Source organism: Hyaena hyaena, unplaced genomic scaffold (genome assembly GCF_003009895.1).
Source record: "Hyaena hyaena isolate Hyena2069 unplaced genomic scaffold, ASM300989v1 scaffold_87, whole genome shotgun sequence".
Taxonomy (NCBI): Eukaryota; Metazoa; Chordata; class Mammalia; order Carnivora; family Hyaenidae; genus Hyaena; species Hyaena hyaena.
This window is the reverse complement of record NW_024080718.1, coordinates 87,115-112,119: the sequence shown is the minus strand read 5'-3', so window position 1 is coordinate 112,119 and position 25,005 is coordinate 87,115. Positions and strand designations below refer to the sequence as shown.

General features: G+C 38.9%; 1 protein-coding gene across 2 annotated transcripts in view; it reads right to left on the bottom strand.

The window, feature by feature from the left end:
• RXYLT1 (ribitol xylosyltransferase 1) overlaps positions 1–9,651 on the bottom strand; it is a 25,518-nt gene extending 15,867 nt beyond the window's left edge. The window contains exons 1-3 of one of the 2 annotated variants that reach the window (XM_039234283.1): positions 9,350–9,651; positions 8,396–8,551; positions 3,960–4,062 (exon numbers count right to left, since the gene is read on the bottom strand). In XM_039234283.1, coding sequence (XP_039090214.1) covers positions 3,960–4,062; positions 8,396–8,551; positions 9,350–9,518 — 428 coding nt within the window. In that variant the 5' untranslated portion in view covers positions 9,519–9,651. Of the gene's footprint in view, positions 1–3,959; positions 4,063–6,688; positions 6,797–8,395; positions 8,552–9,349 lie in introns of those variants that run through there. The other variant, XM_039234284.1, reaches the window with a different exon arrangement.
• Between the last annotated feature and the right edge of the window lie 15,354 nt (positions 9,652–25,005).

The window sequence follows — 25,005 nt, the reverse complement described above, 5'->3', positions numbered from 1 at the left end:
ATAAAAAAAAAAAATAAGAAAAAAAAAAATAAAAAAAAAAAAAAAAAAAAAAAAAGAAATATGTAAAGAATAGTATATTTAAAAAATAAAGTGTATTAATGAAATTCAAAAAAAAAAAAAAAAAAGAAAATCCAGGCAGAGAGGTTAAGAGATTTGCCCAAGTTCAAACAGCTAATAAGAAATAAAGCTGGGGGTGCCTCAGTAGCTCAGTCAGTTAAGTGGCCGACTCTTGATTTTGGTTCAGGTCATGATCTCACTCACGGTCATAGGGTCAAATATTGGTGGGCTCTGTGCTGATAGCACAGAGCCTGCTTGTTATTCTCCCTCCCCCCCTTTTGCCTCTCCCCCACTATGCTCTCTCTCTCTCGAAATAAATAAACATTAGAAAATAAAGAGGTAAAGCTGGAATTTGAACTCAGATATTTTGGCGGCAGTACATGCTCTTTTTTCTTTAATATGTATTTTTAAGTTTATTTATTTATTTTAAGAGAGAGAGGGAGAGAGAGAGTACATGTGCACAAGTAGGGGAGGGGCAGAGAGAGAGAGGAAGAGAGAGAATCCCAAGCAGGCTCCACACCATCGACGCCAGGTTAGGGCGGGAAGGGGGGTGGGTGTTGCTTGAACTCACAAACTGTGAAATCACGACTGAGTGGAAATCAAAGAGTTGGATGCTTAACAGACAGAGCCACCCTGGCGCCCCTGTACCACGTGCTCCTAACAACTCAGTCACACTGCTCTACTGCCCAAACGTGACAGCGCTTCATCAGGCTGACTCAAAGATTCAGTTTACCATGTGTGTATTCATCTCCTGAGCACAGACCATGTGTGTTGCTGATTCATGAACACAGTCATTTCTTCCCTCTGAAACAGAGATCTGAGGTACTACATAGTTAAATCCTATGTTTTGATCCCATATTTCATCAACTAACCCTCATGTAATTGGGTATTACTTGTATTCCGTCCATATGGAATGAATGTGCTGGTCAAGCCAATATAAGCATGTAGATTGATAGACTGGCAGTTCTAGTTCCATTCTGAGTTACTTACTTGGTATTCTGGATTACGTTCTTTGGGCCTATAAGTTGATATCAGTCTTTGTAAAGTTAAAGATTTACTTAAGCAAAATGTATTTATACTTTTTTACAACAAGTACCCCGATAGTACTTAGAAACTCTTTCAATATCTTGAAGGTGACTCATAACTTCTAATTCAGTTTTGGTCAAATAAAGATGAATGTGTTAAAACATTTAAGTTAATACCCATGTAGCCTGGTTCAGCTAAAAATTTGCAATCCCATAAAAATTTATTAATTTTGGAAAAATAAATTATTATATGACTTTTCATGAGCCCAAAACTTTAACGAGCTGTTTAAAAAAATCTGTCATAGGGGAGCGTGGGTGGCTCAGTTGGTTAAGTGTCCGACTTCAGCTCAGGTCATGATCTCATGATTTGTGGGTTCAAGCCCCGCGTTGGGCTCTGTGCTGACACCTCAGAGCTTGGAGCCAGCTTCAGAATCTGTATCTCCCTCTCTCTCTGACCCTCTCCTGCTCACTCTATCTCTCTCTCTCTCAGAAATAAATAAAACATTAAAAAAGTTTTTTAAAAATCTGTCATAATAGTGAACTCCTTGAATACAAAGTTCTCCTAAATCTTAGGAGGAGATAGTATTATTACATGATCATAATATAAAACCCCAGGTAAAGATTTCTGAAGGGAAGGGTAAACCACATTTTCTTTTGGGAGTTAATGCTGTTTGCTCAAATCCTTTGCTATTGTTATAGTAACACTGTATGCTACCTTCTCTGTGAGTTTTTTAAAGAACTTTTCTGAAAAAAATCTATATATTATGGGCAGAACTATTAGACCAATACCCACGATGCATATTTACTTTTCAAATACCAAAATATTATATTTATATGGATAATACTGATTTGCTTTCAAACACCTGAATCCAACTACTGTAAGTTTAGGACTATGTATAAATTTTTGAATGGGATTACAAAAATAGAAGCCTGGGGTGCCTGGGTGGCTTAGTCGGTTAAGCATCCGACTTTCGCTTAGGTCATGATCTCGCAGTTTGTGGGTTCGAGCCCCGCGTCGGGCTCTGTGCTGACTGCCAGCTCAGAGCCTGGAGCCTGTTTCAGTCTGTGACTCCCTCTCTCTCTGACCCTCCCCTGCTCATGCTGTCTCTCTCTCTCTCCTAGAAATAAATAAATATATTAAAAAAAAAAAAAAAAGAAAAGAAAAATAGAAGCCTGGAGATGAAAGGAAAAATAATCATTAATAATGATGATTTAAAAACCTATTTACTTTTTCTGGGGTGCCTGGCTGGCTCAGTTGGAGCATGCAGCTTTTGATATCAGGGCTGTGGGTTCAAGCCCCACAGTGAGTATACTTAAAAATAAAATTTTTAGGGACGCCTATCTGGCTCAGTCGGTAGAACGTGTGACTTTTGATCTTGGGGTCCTGAGTTTGAGCCCCATGGTGAGTGTAGAGTTTACTTAAAATTAAATAAAATCATTAAACTAAATCTATTAATAAAATCTTAAATAAAGAACCTGTTTACTTTTCAAGAATGGTTACTTTGAAAAGGTACATGAAATGAAACTGCTTTCCGAGTGTGTATAAACAAAGAATTAAAGGAGCAGTGAAAATTCAAATGAAATTGAGACTAATCATAGCTTTCCTTCTTGATTTCTGTGGGAAATAAATGGAATCCTAATAAAAACCTGAATCTTTGGTTGACATTTTTTTCCCTAGTAGTATAATTGTTAGATGAAATAAGCAGTTAAAAATAATTATTTTTATTTTTTATTTCAATAAGAAAGCAAAATCTAATAGAAAATAGCACTTTCATATAGCAAAATTATCACATTTTTCCTAAATAAAAAAATCTTTTTTAAAAAAATTTATTTTTAATGTTTTATTTATTTCTGAGAGAGAGAGAGAGAGTGTGTAAGCAGGGGAGGGTCAAAGAGAGAGGGAGATACAGAATCTGAAACAGGCTCCAGGCTCTGAGCTAGCCGTCAGCACAGAGCCTGATGTGGGGCTCGAACCCACGAACCGTGAGATCATGACCTGAGCTGAAGTTGGACGCTTAACCTACTGAGCCACCCAGGCGTCCCCTAAATAAAACAATCTTAATTCTACCTGTTTAAAAATCTTTATGGGGTGCCTGGGTGGCTCAATTGGTTAAGCGTATGACTCTTGCTTTCAGCTCAGGTCATGATCTCACAGTTCATGGGTTTGAACCCTGTGTTGGGCTCTGTGCTGACAGCATGAAGTCTGTTTGGGCTTCTCTCTTACCCTCTCCTCTGCCCCTCCCCAACGCACGCTTGCACACTCTCTCTCAAAATAAATAAATAAACTTAAAAAAAATCTTTAGAGAATATGGAATCATAGATAAAAGTTTTATAAAAATAAAAACTCATTGGTTTTATGGAATCTAAAAAAAGATTTCTGAGTATTGCATTAAAATGGTAATCTATACAATAAAATCATGATGGAACTCATATATAACTACATTTTTATAAAACTTTCAAAACTCATAATAACACCTTAATGTCACTTGAGTATTATAAAATATGTGAACATGACTATTATATAAAAAGAGAAAAATGAGAATATTTTTAAGTTTATATATTATTCCTACAAGATATGGAATGTTAAATGCTTATCAACAGTCAAATGTTACAAAATTTGGAGCATGAACTTTCTCATATAATCACAGCAATGTTTCAATAAAAATGAAACAAAATTTTAAAAAGGAAGTATTCTGTAAAATGTTCAGGTAAACTTTAACTACAAATATATATTTATGAGTTTACTTCTCTATTCTTCACAACAAGTTGAAGGGCAAATACTGTCTCTAAATATATTTCCCTCTTATTTTTTCTTCTAGTATTTACATAAAGCATTTCACAGAAACACAGCAAAGATTAATGTTGCACAGTTAATACCTGTAATGTGTTCTTCCTACAACAGAATTTCCTTCTCTCCACTGAGCAGTCACATCAGTGGGATCAAGTAAGCCTTCAAAAATATGCTCCCAGAGATACAAACCTGGAAATTAAATAAAAGAGAAACAAACACATTTACTGTCTGGTTTATTCTGGTGTGTGAGATGACATGATATTCTGCTCATTTATATAATTTGAGCCAGAAACCAGATTTTATTCCTCTTTGGTCTCTTGGTAGGCAGTTCTACCAAGCGATAGCTCAAATTATCAATATGGCAGCTAATGTGTGAGAGACAGAATTCAGAGGTTGACAGTGTGAAATGTAGCAAAATGTGGGTTATAATGAAAACAACAACCCCTCTTACCCTGAATTTGAGAAACCCTAATGATCACTTTTACTACTTGTTTTATCCTGAAATGTGTTATAATGTAAGTTACTACATGATTAGAATTGTTTCTCATTTCTATATCATAACAAACTAGGGGCATTCACCATTTTGTGCCAAATACAACCAGAGGAGCTCATGTATGTATGTATAAGTTAATATATCAGGGAGATAGTAACTCCTCCTCACCGGAACACACATCCCTCACCACATGATGCCCTCTGCAGACAAATTCCATTGTATCCTTCTCCTTAGGGCAGCCCCTGGTATTTTACCAGGATTTCATCTGAATGAAAGCTGAGAGGAGAAGACAGCAGTGTCACACGATGATGTAACCTGGGAGCCCTGTTTTACTGACACTGGCAGATGTGTTTTCTTCCATTCTCATGCTGCCCTGGTACGAGAGGACACACGCAAAATGCCATGTTTAAATACCTAGCCAATCAGATAAAGCCTTTCAAAAGTGGTGGTCAAATAATGCCTCCCTGTCCGCCCAGTATGTCCTAAAATGTAATCTCTAGAATCTATGAATATGTTCTTTTACATGGCAAAGGAGACTTTTTATGTGTGATTATGGATGCTGAGGCAGGGAGATTATCCTGGGTTATCTGGCTGGGCCCTGTATAGTCACGAGGGTCCTCACAGGCAGGAGGCAAGAGAGTCAGAGTAAGGGAAGGAGGTCTGTGGATGGAAGCAGAGGTCAGAGTGATATGGAGCCATGAGCCAGGAATTTGGGTAACCTCAAGAAGCTGCAAAAGTCAAGGAAACAGATCCTCCTTGAGAGCCTCTAAGAGTGCTCGCTTCGGCAGCACATATACTTGAGAGCCTCTAAGAGGAATACAGCCTTGTGGACACATTTTAGTTTTCTACGCTCAAAAATGTAAGATTATAAGTTTATGGTGACTATAGTTAATAATACCGTTTTGTACATTTGAAAGTTTCCAAGAGAGTAGATCTTAAAAGTTCTTATCGCAAGAAAAAGAAAGTATAAGTATGTGTGATGATGGATACTAACTAGACTTATTATGTTGATAACTTCCCAATATGTAAATATATCAAATCATTATGCTGTACATCTGAAACTAATCTAATGTTATATGCCAATTATTTCTTAATTTAAAATAATGATAAGTTTGTGTTGTTTTATAAGTCACTAAATTTTTGGTAATTGGTTATGGCAGCTATAGGAAACCACAGACTATGATACCTGGAATACTTAAAAATCTGGAAGTGGTTTAGAATTGGGTAATGGGGAGAGGCTAGAAGAATTTTGAGGAGCAGGACTTAAGAATGCCTAGATGAGAAGGGTGCCTGGAGGGGTCAGTCAGTTAAGGATCCAACTCTTGGTTTCATCTCAGGTCATGATCTCATGGTTTATGCGTTCAAGCCCCATGCTGGACTCTACATTGACAGTGTGAAGCCTGCTTGGGATTCTCTCTCTTACTTTCTCTGCCTCTCCCTTGCTGATGCACTTGCTCTTTCTCTCTCTCTCAAATAATAAATTTTTTTAAAAAAATCTAGATTAGATTACCTTGGACAGGTTAGCAGCAGAAGCATGGGTGTTAGTGACTCAGCTAGTGAGAAGTCAGAAGAAAAATTATAGTAGAAAAAAAAAACCTATGTTGGTTTTTATAAATATCTAAGCAGACTGTTGGTAGAAATATGCATGTTAAAAGTGCTGCTGCTGAGGGCTCGGAAGGGCATGAGGAACATGTTATTAGAAACTGGAGAAAAGGGGCTCTGGTTATATTAGCACTAGGAAGCTTAGCTGAATTCTGTCCAGAAGTTACATGGAAAGTGGAATGTGTAAATGATAAACTTGGATATTTAGCTGAAATGATTTCCAAGTAGTATTGAAGCTGTGGCCTGGTTTCTCCTTGCTGATTATAGTAAATATGAGAGGAAAGAGTGATGGAGGGAAAACCTGTAAAGCTAGGAGCCAGGACTTGATAACTTGGGAAATTCTCAGCCTATTCAACGGCAAAAGTGGTAGAGAATTAGGAGATTCACTGTCAGGAAGGCATGCTCTGGAAAAAGGGCCAAGGATGTAGCTGAACACTGGTCTGCTAGTGCCTCAGAAGAATAAAAAGGCTAAAATATCCTCTTTGAGGATATTAGGTGTGTCATTTATGGATCTCCTCAGCCATCTCAGTAGAAGGCAGAAACAGAGATGGGATTACCCAGGAAAGACCCATGGAGGAGGGCCTGTCTAATGGAGTGACATACATGGGAGACCCACAAAGCCAGGAGAATGCTGTATCAGCAGAAACACTGCTAGCTTGGACTAGAGGGGACACAGAGATGTTGAAATGAAAGAAGGGTGTTGGACTCCCTAAATCCTACCAGCAGGCTGATGAAACCACTGAGCTGCAAGCATATGCTACCATTCACGAAAAAGGAAGGATGGCTGCAGAGGTGGAGCCAAAAGACCAGAAGCAACTTTGAGCCACAGATTATTCTCAGGCCTTGAAGCCGAATGATTTGCCTGGTTAGATTTCAGAATTGCTTGGACCAGTGACTCCATTTTCCTCCTTTAAAAAAAAAAAAAAAAAAAAACTTTAAAAAAATGTTTGTTTATTTTTGAGAGCAAGAGAGAAAGTGTGTGAGCGGGGCAGAGTCACAGCGAGAGGGAGACACAGAATCTGAAGCAGGCTCCAGGCTCTGAGTGGTCATCACAGAGCCAGACTTGGGGCTTGAACTCACAGATCATGAGATCATGACCTGAGCCAAAGTCAGTTGCTCAACCCACTGACCCACCCAGGCGCACCCTCCCTCCTTTGTGAATAGGAATGGAATTAGAATTCTTTATGCCCGGGAATAGGTTGATGAAAAGTAGTGTTTGATAAAACTCAGCTGGCCACTTTGTGCTTATTGAATTGAAAAGAGAGAAGTACAGGGGTGCCTGGGTGGCTCAGGAGGTTAAACATCCGACTCTTGATCTTGGCTCAGGTCACCATCTCCTGGTTCATGAGTTTGAGCTCTTACTGGGGCTCTGTACTAACAGCACAAAGCTTACTTGGGATTCTGTCTCTCCATCTCTCTGCCCCTCCCCTGCTCTCTCTTTCTTGCTCTCTCTTTCAAAATAAATAAAATTAAAAAAGAGAAAGGTCTAAAAACATGAAAAGCTGTCAAGATATAGGTTTAATTAAAAACTAGAATGGGCAAGTGGGAATTTAAAGGAAGAAGTTAATATTAGAAATTTTGTATAGAAAAAATTGCTAGAACTTGATTGGACCTTGGGAGGTCAGGAGTAATCTTCAAGGATGTATATTTGCATGCAAGTGTGAATGAATGTGTGAAGCATGAAAGGTAAGAGTATCATTCTCCAATTACTTTCTTCCAATCTGGTCCTTTTTATCCAAATCCCTTACTGTACATAAATCTAACCTGTGTTTAAAGGTCCAGTAAAGCTTCTAATTCACTAAATTCTTTCTGACTCTTGTAACTCTCATTGAGGGTCCCATTCTCTAATTGAGTATATAACTTGGAACGCTAGACTCTTATGATACTCAAAGCAAAAATGCTTTTGTGGGCATTCAAGTTTAATCAACTATATACTATACCCCATATTACACATTTATAATGAACACTGGCATATTAAAGGCTCTGAGATTGTCCTGCAATAATGAACCTTGTTTAACTTTGTTCAGTTCAATGTTTCCCAAAGTTGTTTGGCTATTAAATACAGAGGCCACATCTTATACTTGTGTGTCAAGTATCTAATAAATACATAGATTCATGAAAATTCAGTATACATAGGCATTTCTATATAATAATGCTTACATTCTACTTTGTATCTACAAATAAAGCTGTACTCTGCTAGAGATCAACATAGGATATTTGTGTACATGTGCTTGTGTGTATTTACACAGATATTGTCTAACAGAAAGGAGGAATCAAATATTAAGGAAAAGTAAACAAAATGCACCATGATGCCTTAATTGACAAATGATGACATATACTGAATGCATTAAAATAAATTGAATTTAATATTAATAAAGTCCCTTTTAGGATTCTTTTCATGTGTCTTAGCTCTATACATCAACTTACCAATGGCAGCTTTGCCCCAGATTTGTACATGGAAGTCTGTTTTCCCTTTTGTGGATTTATTTAATATTTGAAGACTAGTTTTAAATCTGTGTTGTTGCTCATTTTTTTCATCTCCTTCCCAAGGATTCCATTCTTCACTTCCCAAAGTAGATTGTTCTATGTTTTAAAAAGAGTAACAGTGTTTATCAGTAAGGTAGAACTGCAGTTGTAGATAAATTCAAGCCATTTAAATCAGATGTCAGAGAGTGCTAATTTTAGTTTTTCATGGAGGTAAAGCAACTGAATTTGAACTGGTTAAACACACAATTTTAAAAAAGGAAGTCAAAATTTAATTTTTATTAAATTTCTTTTCTGAAAGACCTTAGAATGTTAACAAGAGACACAAACTTATCTCTCCCAAATGACACCTTCTAAAATAACTGGCTAACACGTATCCAGTTACAAGTTTAACTTTGTTCAATTCTTGGTCGGTTGCATATGCACACATAACCTACACATAAAAACAAGACTTCAGAATGTAAAGTGTCCAACAGTTTTAGCCACTATTGTGCAAAATTCTAAAAAAGGGAGAGGTAAGTCTGAGTCTGAAACTGACAGAGGTCAAAATACGGGACAGAGGATCACAATGTGGAGGCAAAACGCCCAGGCTTTCCCAAGTCGTTGCATGATTAGAAAAGGCTCTTTGTTCCCATGAGGAAACAGAGGTCTTAAACCCAGCGGCGTTCCCAAGAATTCCGGGACCACGCCTGGCGTACTCCAGAAGTGTTGGACAGGAGCGCGCGCCTGCCAGCTTTGGAGGCGGGCAGTGGGGACGGGCGAGGACTGGGACACCTGCACACGCCTCAAACCCGAGCCCACCGCCGGCAACCGAGAATGGCAGGCGTCAAGAGGCACCCGGGAGCCGCGGGCACTCCCGGACCCGAGAGCCAGGTCTGCGGCCACCCAGTGTCCTACCTCGGCCGCGCCTCTCCCGCGCCGTGGCCGCCCCCTTCCTTAGGCCCCGCGAAGACGCGGCCGGCGCCCGGCGGCGGCGCCCGAAGAAGACGTGGTAGGCGGCGTAGAGGGAGAAGAGGCAGTACAGGGCGATGAGAAACGAGCAGAGCCGCTTCCGCGTCAGCCGCATCCCACTCGGGCTTCCCGTCGGCCACCGCCACCCGGGAGCCGGGCGGGAGAAGTAGCCGGCACTCAGCGACCCGGCCCCGGCCACTTCAGGTGCAGGCCCAGGCCGGGGCGGAGCGACTCACCAGAATCGGCCTTGGCTCCGCCGAAGCCCCGCCCAGGAACCGCCCCCGCATCTCCGCCCCGCCCCCGTGCCCGCCCAGCTCAGGCCCCGCCCTCAGCTCCTCCCAAGCCTCTCCGAGGGCTCCTTCGCCCCGCCCCCCACAGGCCTGGTTGGTTCACGCTCTTCCCTTCGAAGCTCTGTTAGCCTCAGTCTTTGGAATTGGGAGATGGGAGACCGCGTCTTCCTGCGACCTGCTCCCTGACTTCCGAAGTGTACCCATGGCCTCTTTCAACCCTGTCCTCCATACGTATATAAAAACTTACCTGTTATCTGACCGTAAAGGAAAAAACAACAACACCGAAACAGCACTCACCTTGATCCATAAAGGCCATGTGCAAGCATGATCCCATGGCAGTTTCTGTTCCCAGCCCTTAGTACAGGGCCTACAACATTATGGATGAATGAACATACATGTCCAGTAAAAAAAGTTCAGTGCTGGCGCTCCTGGCCGGCTCTGTCGGTTGCTGGAGCACCTGCTCTCCATCTCAGTTGTGAGTGGCAAGACACTGTGAATGTAATTAATGCCACTCAATGGTACACTTAGAAATAGTTAGAATAGCATCTTTGTTATGTATGCCTCACTATAATAAATATATTTGAGAAAACTGAGTTTTGTTACTTGAGTGCAAATAGGAGTACAGTCTTTCGTCAAATAGGGGCTGTAAAATTGAACCTTGTCAATAAACTCTTTGTCAAGCCCTTGTGAAATTTGGCTACAATTTTTTGTCAGTTGTGTTCAGTATTTTTTAAAGTAAGCTCCATGGCCAGTGTGAGACTTGAACTCATGACCCTGAGGTCGGGGGCCATGGCTCTACAGACAGAGCCATCTAGGAACCCCTGTGTCTAACACTGTTGTTCAACTTGTTTGGCAGTCTTGGTAGCCAGAGAGCTTGTAGGACACGAGAGTGGATTAGGACATCAGAGGCCTCACTTGCTGTGTCCTGACTGATTAAACTCTCCAACTTGATGTAGTTTTCTTAACATTTCTGGATAAAGTTTCCATCTCTTTCATTAGCAACAAACAAACAAAAAACCTTAACTTTCCAGGGCACCTGGGTGGCTCAGTCATTAAGTGTCTGACTTAGATAATGATCAAGTCATGGCTCAGGTCATAATCTCGCTGTCCCTGAGTTTGAACCCCTCCTCGGGCTCTGTGCTGACAGCTCAGAGCCTGGAGCCTGCTTTGGATTCTGTGTCTCCCTCTCTCTCTTCCCCTCCCCTGCTTGTTTCTCTCTCTCTCTTTCTCTCTTTCTCTCTCTCTCCCTCAAAAATAAATAAACATTAAAAAAAAAAGCCACACCTTACCTTTCCAGAATTTTATGTTCTTGGGGTCTGGACTCTGTCTTCCACAGTGACATCCAGATAATTTGATAAGGAAAATTTTATGGCTGGAAGGAAATTTAAATTTAGGTCCAGAGGGATGAAGTAACTTGACCAACATCTTATACTTTTTTTGGTGTCTGAGTTGGACTAAAATCCCTGCATCTGTTTTCAGTTCTGTGTTCTTGACATTATAGTAGCTACGTCCTGGTCCCTCATCTCATCCTAGTTTTTTTTTTTTTTTAATTGTTTTTGTTTTGTTTTGTTTTGCTTAATCAGATCCTAATGATGAACTGCTTGAATTTAATCATAGATCTCAATGATCCAGTTTCCAATTGGACTTTGAATAAGTTCGATTCAAATATGTTCAAATAAGTTCGATTCAAACAATATGTTCGATTGTTCCTCCATATTAAATCCATTTTCAAAGGATGACTGTGCCACAGTCAAGGATATAAAACAAGGTAGTACAAACTTTAAAGACAGTTCCAAAGAAGTTCTCAAAGTACTCTGAGCACAATTAGTGGAATTATTATGTATATCCAACAAAGATATTTATTCAAAACTAGATAGCTGTCATCAAATGAAGGGGTAAAAATTTCTTTGCATACAGATTCTCGTTTTTGGCCTTTTCTCCTAAAAAATATGTTTTGTTTTTGTTTTTTACTTTCCTATGGCTATTCTTCTTAGCCTAATATTAGCTTTAGTACATATTAACTATATAACCTTAAGTCAACTTACTTGCTATCTTTCAGTTTTCTGTAAAGTGGGGTTAATATGGTTTTTATTTTTTAAAGAAATAATTTCTTTTTTTGCTTCTGCTCACTTCCTTTGCCCAAATAAAATATTTCAGATTCGACTTTTGTTGTTGTTAAGAGTCTTTAGAGTGACATTTTAAAAAGAAAACAGCATTTTTAAAGGGAAATAAACACCCATAATGATTGTGAATTTGAAGGTGACATTGTTGGGAACTTGTGCCTAGTACTGGATCTGGCATATTTTAGGTGTTTAGTAAATGTTTGCTGGTTGAATTCTCATCAGTGTTAAAAAATGAATTATGGGGCCGCCTGGGTGGCTCAGTCAGTTGAGTGTCAGACTTCAGCTCAGGTCGTGATCTCACTATTCATGGGTTTGACCCCGTATTGGGCTCTGTGCTGACAGCTCAGAGCCTGGAGTCTGCTCGGGATTCTCTGTCACCCTCTCTCTCTGTGCCTCCCCCCTCAAAATAAATGAACGTTAAAAATTTTTAAAAAATTGAGACCAACTGTAGCCACATAGCTTAAGTGTCAGGACTGAGAACATAGGCCATCTCTATTAACATGACTTTTCTCTTGTTTTAGTAAATTCTTGCCCAAGAGCATCAGTCCATAAACTAATAACTAACTTCACTGTTTATTTCAGGAAAACTTCTGCAAACTAGTTGATCTTAAAAAACGCTTGCTCTTCTTGGCAAGTTTCTCTTTTAGATGAAATACATGGTTTACCTGGGCAAATACTTGGCGTATAAAACTTATGACATACTTTTCTTATGAAAAAACATTTTAGGAGGCGCCTGGGTGGCTCAGTCGGTTGGGCATCCAACTTTGGATCAGGTCATGATCTCGAGGTTGGTGGGTTCGAGCCTCACATTGGATTCTGTGCTGGCAGCTCAGGGCCTGGAGCCTGTTTCGGATTCTGTGTCTCCCTCTCTCTCTGCCCCTCCCCCACTCATGCTCTGTCTCTCTCTGTCTCAAAAATAAAAAAATAAACTATAAAAAATTTTAAGAAAAACATTTTAGTTATCAGGACTTGCTTCAAAATTATTGCAGTAGTGTGCCTGCCAATTAGGGTGTCCATCTGTCCCGATTTTCCCAGGTCTGAATGGTCCCCGGGACGTAGGGTTTTTAGTGCTAAATCTGGGAAAGTGTCAGAAAACTAAGGACCTACTCGCCACTATACCACCAGCCCTAAGCTATTATGTCAAAAACTTTATTCAGTCCCCAAAACAATTCCTTGTTTTAAAAGAGCTGTCCTGAGCACCTGGGTGGCTCCATTGGTTAAATGTCCAACTTGAGCTCAGATCGTGATCTCACAAGTCCCAATGTGGGGCTTGAACTCACACTGCGATGACAGTGTACAGCCTGCATTAGATCCTCTGTTTTCCTCTCTCCCTTCCCCTCCCATGCTCAATTTCTCCCTCTCTCCTCCCTATCTCTCTCTCTTTCAAAATAAATAAACATTAAAAAAAAGAGCTGTCCTAAGTCATTTGTACTCACACTCCCATATCCTGTGAAGTATCACATGCCATCTTCCTCTTTCTGAGGCTACTAAGTTTCTTTCAAAGTACTGTTCTCCCTTACTGTAGTAGATGTAATAAATTTAGCTTTCTTTGATCACCAGGTTATTCTGGTGGTCTCTTGGGAAGATGGCAATTGTTTTACGTATATTTTTTATTTGGCCTATCTTTTCTGTGGGAATGACAATTATTTAAGGAAAGGGAGTATTTATTTTATAACTCCATAAAACACCCACTGTATCAATGTACACTCAAGTGCTACTATCTAATGGTTTTACTATTGAGAATAATATGCAAGATAAAACTAGTATGGGGTTGAGGTTGTCTTGAGTAGGGAAGAAGACCATACAAATGGAGGTGTTGTCTTACTTCAAACTACAAATGACTGTATAATTTGAATATAAGTTTTGGTTATGTATTTAGGCTACAAGGAAGGAATCTTCTTTCCTACTTTATTATTTTTTTAGTGGGCCTCACACCCAACATGAAGCCCAATTCTGGGTCCAACATGGGGCTGGAAGCCATGACCTTAAGATCAAAAGACCTGAGCTGAGATTGAGAGTCGATGTTTGACCTACTGAGCCACACAATCACTCCACAAAGGAAGGAATAGTCAAATTGATCTAAATATACCAGTATTCATTTTTCTTTCTCTTTGTTTTTAATGTACGAGCTATGGCTAAGAGCTTCTATATTAATGTAATCTCCTTAGGCTGGGATGGATGAATGGAGAGAGGGAAAGGGAAAGAGAATTGGTGGGGAGTGGAGTGAGGTGGAAGAGGAGACTAAATAAATACCCTCTGAGTTTGGAGCTCCAGGAATAGGGAACCATACCTAGAAAGATAAAACATGGGAGGGAAGGTATACATAAAGGAAATGAGATAAATTAAACTAAAGCAAATCTAAAAATTTTATTTGGTGAAATTTTCATCTCTGTCTGCAAAAGGAAGAATTATTAATCAACAAAATAGAAAGCAAAAAGTCTTAATACCCAAGTGCCTTCTGCCAGCTCCTTGAGAAATATTACACATTTATTCTTAGAAATCCACAGTACAAATTCCTTGTGATACCTGGCCAAAACTCTCCCCTATGTTTATTAAGGTGTAAGTAATACTCAAGAAGTGTATTAACTACTTTTGAGAGATTTTTTACAGCTTGGCCAAAACCCTTTGTTTCAAACAAAGTAGTTTTGTTTTTTTTTTAATTGTCAGGTACTTCTAGTAGGGGTTGGCCATGCAGCAAATCTTTAAATCATTAACTATAGCTATATTAAATTTATAAGAATCAATCCCAATAAGATACATTTGTTAAAAGTTTATTTATTTATTTTGAGATAGAGAGAAGGATAACCAGAGGGGGAGGTGCAGACAGTGGGGGACAGAGGATCCATGAGGGGCTCAAACTTACAAACCGTGAGATGGTGACCTGAGCTGAAATCAGAAGCAAAATGACTGAGCCACCCAGGTGCTCCAAGATACATTTTTTTCTATGTAAGTATGATAATGATATAAATAACTGAAGAAAATCTACTGAAATTTATTGACACTGGGAAATCGTGAGCACACTGTAATGTTTTCTTCAACAACCAACTAAACAGCAAACAAAGCCAAACAGACACAACTGGAATATAAAGGTTAGAGACAGCAGAACCATAAAGTGACACGGAAGGTAGAGGTGAGTAGAAACAGGCTCTGTGCAAACATCGCTTCTTTTGCTTCCTTTCTCTTCCTTTCTCTCATGCATGCCCCTGCCCCCACCAGACCCTAAGCTCTCTACACAATTTCATCACTGCTTTAATGTTTCATCACAATTTTTGTTTATGTGTTATATGTAATCCCCTAGCTTTAGTCCAAAGCTATTTGAGATTATTACTTTTATATTCCTAAATGCTACGGATATCCATGGACTCTATTTTACTATAAGCTTTCTGGGTGGGTGTCATAGCCACTGAGAGGGATTCATGGGCAGCTAGAATCCACGGAGCTCTATCTCTAATTTACCACTGATTTGGTATTTGCTGGTTTTCTAATAGCTTGGAGAAGTCTACCGTAGGGTCCCAGGAGTGACACAAGTGTTTCAACTTCTTAGTGCTATTTAGTTAAACTCCCTGTGTTTTTACGGTCGTCTCATTTTTTGGGCTTGTAAGAATGTCAACATTTGGTATATTCCTCAACTTTGACTTCCCATCACAAGGTTTTAATGGCGTGTACATATTCCTTTAATCCATCATCTTCACACATTTGTATTTCTATTAACTCACCCTGATGGACACTTCAGACTAATACTGCACATCAGTAATTGAAGTTTACTTTTATAAACTCAGTTGTGTTTATTTCATACCAGGGTTATTGCTAGCTACTTCAAATTGATTGGAAAGCATTCCCGCTTTTCTAAGGTCCTAGAACAGGTTATACAGCATAGAAAATACTTAATCCTTGACAGCTTCATTGTACTTTTCACTAATATTTACTGGTCCTAGAACAATTTTTGGAGATAATTCTTAAATACCAGTTAATTGGTTTATTTGTAATACTTCATAAGTCTGCTTTGGCAATTTTAGTTTTCAAAGAGAACAATTTACTTCAATGGGATTGAAAAATATCCAGATACATCCCTTCTCTAATTTCTAATTTCGTTTTTGGGGGTTGTTCTCTTATATTAAAATTTCCAGGTTTTCTATTTGATTTTATTATTTTATTTGTTTTCCCCTTCCTTTCCAACCATCTTTAGATTTATTTATCAGTTCTAGTTTTTCTATTTTGCTATTAATAGATTGTACATTATTTTTTTTTCTTCCTTCTATTTTCCTGTTTGTTTGACCTTTCCCCTAACTTTCTCAATTGGAAAGTTTCTTTAAATTTTTTTTACCATTCCTTCTTAATAATGAAATCATAGAAACCTATAAATTTACCTCTACAACACTGGTCATGTTCTGAAAGTGCAATGCTTTTCTCTTTGCTATTTGGGTACTTTTAAATCTAGTAGGATTTATAAGAGAGTGCTTGGGATTTTTTAAGTAACAAGTGTTAAATATTTAATTTGGCTTTTTAATTTTACAAATGCAATGGCTAAAATGATATTCTGTTGCTTTAATGAGCATTTCTCTGGTTAATAGTGAGTTTTAGTATCTTTCAGTTTATTAATTAATTAATTTCTGTTTTCCTCTTCTGTGAATTGTATGTTTTGAACAGTTTTCTATTCATTGCTTGTCATTTACTTTTGATTGTGGGGCTTCTTTTATTTATTTTATATTACAATCATCTGTGTTGTTTTTTTTTTAAGTTTATTTATTTCTTTTGAAAGGGGAGGGGCAGAGAGAGAATCTCAAGTGCAGAGCCTGACATGGGGCTCAACCTCCAAAATATATTGTATTCTTCTGATTTTTGGTGTTCTATTAATTTTATTAATATTGTTTTTTATTGTAAAGACATTCTAAATTTAATATAGCTAAATTTATCAATAAATTCTTTTATAGTTTGCTATGTGTGTGTATGTGTGTGTGTGTGTGTGCATGCATGTATGCTTTAAGAAAACCTTCTCTGGAAAATTCTGTTGATTAAAATTGTATTGGGGACTCGTGTGTGGCTCAGTTGGCTGAACTTCTGCCTTTTGATCTCTGCTCAGGTCATGATTGGCAGTTCATGAGTTGGAGTCTCACATGGGGCTGCTTGGGGTTCTCTCTCTCTCTGCCCCTCCCCCACTTGTGCACCCTTAAGTGCACATACATGCTGTCTGTCTCTCTCTCAAAATAAATAAATTTAAAAAATTATATTGGATTTCTAGAATAATTGGGTTAGAGTTGACATGTTACAATAGTGAGTATTCCCACCAGTAGTGTTACAAGTTATCCCAGTAACAATTATTGATAGACTATCCTTTAATGACTGATCTGCAAGAACTCCTCTGCAACATTAGGCTTTCTTTTCAGTGTGGATCTAGTTCTGATTTCTAGGCCTTTCTTGTGTCATTTACTACAACTATAACCATCTCAGTTACTATATACCACTGTCTCAGTCACCGTAGCTTCATACTAAGTCTTCATATTTGTAGGGCAAGTCTCCCTAACCTGTTCTTTTTAATACCTGTCTTGGTTATTCTTGGCCCTTTGCTTTTCTCTGTAAATCTTAGGATTAGCCTGTCAAGTTTCACTAAAATCTCTCTTGAATTATAAATGAAATTTTATGGCATTTATAGAATAATTTGGGACTGAGTTTTTATTAAAAAAAACTTAATGCTCATTTTTGAGAGAGGAAAGAGAGGGACACAGAGCATGAGTAGGGGAGGGGCAGAGAGAAAGAGACACAGAATCTGAAGCAGGCTCCAAGCTCTGAGCTGTCAGCACTGAGCCTGACATGGGGTTCGAACTCATGAACCTGTGAGATCATGACCTGAGCCGAAGTTGGATGCTTAACTGAGCCACCCAGGCGCCCCTGTTTTGTTTTATTTTTATTTAATAGAGAATTATTTTTTTTAATGTTTTTTATTTATTTCTAGGAGAGAGAGACCACGTGAGCAGGGGAGGGTCAGAGAGAGAGGGAGTCACAGACTGAAACAGGCTCCAGGCTCTGAGGTGGCAGTCAGCACAGAGCCCGACGTGGGGCTCGAACTCACAAACCGCGAGATCATGACCTAAGTGAAAGTCAGACGCTTAACCGACTAAGCCACCCAGGCGCCCCGAGAATTATTATTTTCATTAATGTTATTTGTTAATGGTTTATATTTTAATAACAATAACATTTATTATTAAGTTACTTGTTTACTATGTTTATACATTTTTTCATTTCAAAATATAAATATATCATTTTTTGGTATTTGAAAAGATTAGATTTGAAATTTAAAATATGTCTGCATTATTTTGCATTTGAAAATATCATTTGTATTTGTATATATATTTTCATATTTTAAAAAATCATTTTTGTATTTGAAAATATAAATATACAACACTGAAAACAACATATATTCTTGTCCCTGTGTTGATTAATTCTGAACCAAATGATACTTTTCCTCTGCTTTAAATTTTTTTAATGTATTTTTAAAATTTATTTTTGAGAGAGAGAGAGAGAGAGAGACAGAGCACAAGCAGGGGAGGGGCAGAGAGAGACACACACATAAAATCTGAAGTAGGCTCCAGGCTCTGAGCTGTCAGCACAAATCCTGACGCAGGGCTGGAACTCGTGAAGTGTCAGATCATGACCTGAGATGAAGCTGGTTGCTTAACCGACTGAGCTACCCAGTTGCCCCATACTTTTCCTGTTTTTAACTAACCAATACTATAGCAGGTAAATCTAGCTTTGCTACTTGCTCCAGGAAATAATTGCTCCTGGAGGTTAAGATTGTAAACCAATTCAAAGAGTTTACTTATCAAGGGATTCACTAGGGATGAACTATGTTCATCTAACCAAAGCTATAATGTCATAAATTCTCTCTGATCCCAGCTAGTTCCCTGCCCTCCAGGATTTACCTTGAGATCACCTAGCCCAGGCCCTAGAACTCTGTATCTGCCTCTTCTGAGACATTTTACTCAGACTCTATCAAGTTTCTTTCCTTCTTTGTTACAGTGGCTCTAATAAACTTGGTTTTCACTGATTAACAGGTTTTTCTGGTGTTCTTTTGGGGAACAGAAAACTTTTGTTTACAAAATACTGTTATTGACTCCACTGTTGGTATTTTTCATATTTGAATATTGGTAAGATTTTCCTTGTTAGTCCTGTAGATAAAGGTTGCTTAGTCTCCCCTGGGGGAGTCGAATCTGTGCTGGGTAAAGGACAAAAGTAAATTGCCTTGAGATTTGAAAGTATCTCTAGGGGTGCCTGGTGGCTCAGTCAGTTAAGCATCTGATATCGCCTCAGGTCATGAACTCACTTTGTGAGTTCAAACCCCATGTTGGGCCCTTGGCTGTCAATGCAGAGACTGCTTTGTTTCCTCTGTCCCCTACTCTTTCTATCCCTCCCTCTCTCCCTCTCTCAAAAATAAATAAACATTAGAGCATCTGGTGGAGGCAAGATGGCAGAGAAATAGGGAGCTCCTTACTCCTGCCCGCCTGCTCAAACAAAGAAGGGCTGTAGCCAAAGGACAATGGACCGCAAGAGTCTAAGAGGAAAAGAGACAGAGTCCACTAAGAAGACAGCCTCATAGGCTGTGAACTGGGGAAGATAAAAACAGGCTGGGACCTGGAGGCACGGAGGAGAGGAGCCCCTTCCTTGGAGAGATGAGGGGAAGAGAAAGAGCGGCTGAAACTGCTCCCTGGAGAAGAGAAAAAACTTGGCCTGAGACAGAGAGGGATCCTATCATCCCATATCTAACCACATGGCATTTTGGAGAGAGATCCTATCTCTAGTTGCGGTGCTTTCTTTGAGCTGGGGGCCCCAGTCCCAGGCTGCACCAGGAGGAACTTCTCCCTTACTCCACCTACACAATCACAGGCTGGGAAGCAGCCCCGCCTACGGGATTACATTTCGGGTGGTATCACTAAAGCATGAGGTCTAAGATCTGAAAATGAGGAGGGGTTTGAGACCTAAAACACGGCCCACCTTGGCTACACCCGCAGCACAGGGAGATCGGACCCAAAGGAGTGATTTGCAACGCTTCATTCAAGAAGAGACTGGGGCACCGCTATTTTTCTCCCCAAAACCACCAAGGTGGGGCCTCAAGGAGCGGCGCCCTCAGGACCTGCAGTGGAGGCGAGACCTGCCTAGACCAAACCACGCCCATCTGCACTGGAGAGCTGCTTTTTAAAAAATTACTGGAGCCCAGGGCAAGACCAACATGGATGCATTGCTGTGATTAATTCTAGATCAATTCTTGCTATTCAGATATATTTTCCTGTATCTCATTCTTATCTCTCCCCTCTGCTGGACTGGGCACTCTTGTTTTTGGTTTGCTTAAACAGTCACATTTAATCCATTCTCTTGATGCATATTCTATACCTCTGTCATTACCTTCCTTTCTCTCTCTCCCTGGAATAATCACACTGTTTGGTTTCTCTGGGTAACATTATCTTCATTTTTTTCTCCTCGACTCCTACCATACTCTCCTTTTTCTCTCTCTGAATTAAGCCTTTTAGTCTCTCTGCCTGATCAATGTTCAATTTCGCTTTCTCCCCACCCCTCATTTCTCTCTTTGTATATGCTCTTCCATCAGCACTGCCTCCATCCTGCTCTTTATTTGTAGCTGGGATTTCTGGTTTTATGCTTTTAGACTGTTTTTTGTCTTTTGTTATTTTTGTTTTGGGTTTTTTTTCTTTTGCTTTGCTTGTTTGCTTGATTTGTCTGTGTGTTTGCGTGCTTTTCTTCCCTGTTTGTCTGCTTTCCTTTCCAGGGCTACCTCAAGAAATAAGCCAAAGTACACATGGTGGAGAGTCCCAAATATCACTATGAGTAGGGAAATAAAATAAACAAATTCTCAACAAGAGAGACTAAGGGACACCATTAACAAAACACTTCCTGAATGAACAGGTCATGGACAGTCAATAAGCCTTCTTTAATACAGAGGTACTCACTGGTACAGAGTGCATAACAAGCTTTTAAAACTTACAAGAGACAGAAACCTAGCCAAAATGACGAAATGGAAGGACTCTCCTCTAAAGAAATTCCAGGAAGAAATGCTCAAAAACAATTGCTTCCAGGAAGAAATTGCTCAAAACAGATATAAGCAACATAAATGAACAAGAATTTAGAACAATAGTCATAAAATTAATCGCTGGGTTTGAAAAAGGCATGGAAGACACCAGAGAAGCTACTGTTACAAAGATTATGGACCTTAAAAATAGTTGTGATGAATTTAAAAATGCTATAAATGAGGTGCATAATAATATGGAGGTGGCCACTGCACAGATTGAAGAGGCAGAGAGGAGAAGAGGTGAATTAGAAGACACAATTATAGAAAAGAGAAAGCCAGGAAAAAGAGAGATCAATTGATCCAGGAGCACAAAAGGAGAATTTGAGAACTGAGTGATGCAATCAAATGGAACAATATCTGTATCACAGGAGTTCTAGAAGAATAAGAGAGAAAAGGGGGCTGAAGGGGTACTTGAACAAATTATAGAGAACTTCCCCAATCTGGGGAAGAAAACAAGACATTGAAATCCAAGAGGCACAGAGGACTCCACTCAGATGCAACTTGAATTGATCTTCTGTATGACATATCATAGTGAAACTAGAAACATATAAGGATAAAGAGAGAATTCTGAAAGCAGCTAGGGATAAAAGGGCCCTAACATACAAAAGGAGGCCTATCAGAGTAGTAGGAGACCTACGTACTGAAACTTGGCAGGCCAGAAAGGAATGGCAGGAAGTCTTCAATGTGATGAACAGGAAAAATATGCAGCCAAGAATCTTCTATCCAGGAAGCCTGTCATTCAGAATAGAAGGAAAGATAAAGGTTTTCCTAAATAAACAAAAATTGAAGGAATTCATCACCACTAAACCAGCCCTACAAGAAATCCTAAGGGGGACTCTATGAGGGAAATGTTGCAAGGAACATAAGGTACCAGAAACACCAATAAAAGCATGAGTCATACAGAGAACACAATGACTCTAAACCCATATTTTTCAATAATAACACTGAAATGTAAGTGGACTAGATGCTCCAATCAAAAGACATAGGGTATCATAATGGATAAAAAACCAAAATTTATCTATTTGCTGTCTACAAGAGACTCATTTTAGATCTGAGGACATCTTTAGATTGAAAGTAAGGGGATGGGAAAATATCTATCATGCTACTGGAAGTCAAAAGAAAGCTGGAGTAGCTATACTTATATCAGACAAACTGGACTTTAAAGTAAAGGCAGTAACAAGAGATGAAGAAGGGCATTATATAATAATTACAGGGTCTATCCATCAGGAAGAGCTAACAATTATTTTTTTTTACCAAATTCGTGAGTACCCAAATATATAAAACAATTAATCACAAACAGAAATAATCTTATGGATAAGAATGTGCTAATAGCAGGGGACTTTAATACTCCACTTACAGCAATGGATAGATCAACTAGATAGAAAATCACTAAGGAAACAATGGACCTGAACAACATATTGGACCAGATGGATTTGACAGATATATTTAGAACTCTACATCCTGAGGCCGTGGAGTTCACTTTCTTCTCAAGTGCACGTGGCACATTCTCCATGATAGATCACATACTGGGACATAAAGCAGCACTGAATAAATATAAAAGAATTGAGATCATACCATGCACACTTTCAGACCACAATGCTATGAAACTTGAAATCAACCACAGGAAAAAGTGGAAAACCTCCAAAAACATGGAGGTTAAAGAACACCCTACTAAAGAATGAATGGGCCAATCAGGCAACTAGAGAAGAAATTAAAAAGTATATGGAAACAAATAAAAGTGAAAATACAACAATCCAAACTCTTTGGGATGCAGCAAAGGCAGTCCTAAGAGGAAAGTACATTGCAATCCAGGCCTATTTCAAGCAACTAGAAAAAGCACAAATACAGAATCTAACAGTGCACTTAAAGTAACTAGAAGCAGAGCAGCAAGAGTACCCCAAACCCAGCAGCAGAAGAGAAATAAAGATCAGAGCAGAAATAAACAATATAGAATAAAAAAAAAAAAAAAAAACCAGTGGAACAGATCATGAACCAAGAGTTGGTATTTTGAAAAAATAAAAAAAATTGATAAACCTCTAGCCAGGCTTCTCAAAAAGAAAAGAGAGAGCACCCAAATAGACAAAATCATGAATGAAAATAGATTTATTACATCTAATCCCTCAGAAATACAAGCAATTATCAGGGAAATCTATGAAAAGTTATATGCCAACAAACTGGACAAACTAGAAGAAATGGATAAATCCCTAAAGACACACTACCAAAATTCAAATGGGAAGAGATAGAAAATCTGAACAGACCTACAACTAGTGAAGAAGTTGAATCAATGATCAAAAATCTCCCAAAAAATAGAGTCCTGGGCCAGATGGCTTCCTTAGGGAATTCTACCAGACATTTAAAACAGAGTTAATACCCATTCTTTTCAAGCTATTCCAAAAAATAGAAATGAAAGGAAAACTTCTGAACTCATTCTACGAAGCCAGGATCACGTTGATTCCCAAAGTAGATAGATACCCAGCAAGAAAAGAGAACTATAGGCCAATATCCTTGATAAATACGGATGCAAAAATCCTCAACAAGACACTTGCAAACCGAATTCAACTCTATATAAAAAGAATGATCCAACATGATCAAGTGGGATTCGTTCCTGGGTTACAGGGCTGGTTCAATTCGTGAATCAATCAATGTGATACATCACATTAACAAAGGATAAAACCATATGATCCTGTCCATAGATGCAGAGAAAGTACTTGACAAAATACAGTATCCCTTCTTTTTAAAGACCCTTGTGAAAGTCGGGATAGAAGGAACTTACTTCAACATCGTAAAAGCCACCTATGAAAAGCCCTCAGCTAACATCATCCTCAACGGGGAAAAACAGAGCTTTCCCCCTGAAATCGGAACATGACAGGGATGTCCACTCTCACCATTGTTGTTTAACATAGTGCTGTAAGTCCTACCGTCAGCCATCAGACACCAAAAGGAAATAAAAGGCATCAGAATTGGCAAAGAAGAAGTCAAACTTTCACTTTTTGCAGACGACATGATACTCTACATAGAAAACCCGGCAGTCTCCACCAGAAGCCTACTAGAAATGATCCAAGAATTCAGCAAAGTTGCAGGGTACAAAATCAATGTACAGAAATTGGTTGCATTTTTATACACCAACAATGAAGCAACAGAAAGAGAAATCAAGAAACTGCTCCCATTCACAATTGCACAAAAATCCATAAAATACCTCGGAATAAACCTGACCAAGGATATAAGAGATCTGTATGATGAACACTATCAAAAACTTATGAAGGAAATTAAAGAAGATGCAAAGAAATGGAAAAACATTCCATGCTCATGGATTGGAAAAATAAATATAGTTAAAATGTCATTACTACCCAAAGCAATCTACACATTCAATGCAATCCCAATCAAAATTGCACCAGCATTCTTCTCAAAACTAGAACAAACTATCCTAAAATTTGTATGGAACCACAAAAGACCCCGAATAGCCAAAGTAATATTGAAGAAGAAAACCAAAACGGGAGGCATCACCATCCCAGACTTTAGCCTCTACTACAAAGCTGTCATCATCAAGACAGTATGGTATTGGCACAAAAACAGACACATAGACCAATTGAATAGAACTGAGAACTCAGAGCTGGAATCAAAAATATACAGCCAACTAATCTTTGACAAAGCGGGAAAGAGTATTCAATGGAAAAAAGACAGCCTCTTTAACAGATGGTGCTGGGAGAACTGGACAGCAACATGCAGAAGAATGAAACTAGATCATTTTCTCACACCATACACAAAAATAAACTCAAAATGGATTAAGGACCTGAACGTGAGACAGGAAACCATCAAAACCCTAGAGGAGAAAGCAGGAAGCAAACTCCTTGGCCTCCACCGCAGCAACTTCTTACTTGACACATCTCCAAAAGCAAAAGAATCAAGAGCAAAAATAAACTATTGGGACCTCATCAAAATTAAAGGCTTCTGCACAGTAAAGGAGACAATCCATAAAACTAAGAGGCAACCAACGGAATGGGAAAAGATAGTTGCAAATGACATGTCACATAAAGGGCTAATATCCAAAATCTATAAGGAACTCACCAAGCTCCACACCTGAAAAACAAACAACCCAGTGAAGAAATGGGCAGAAGA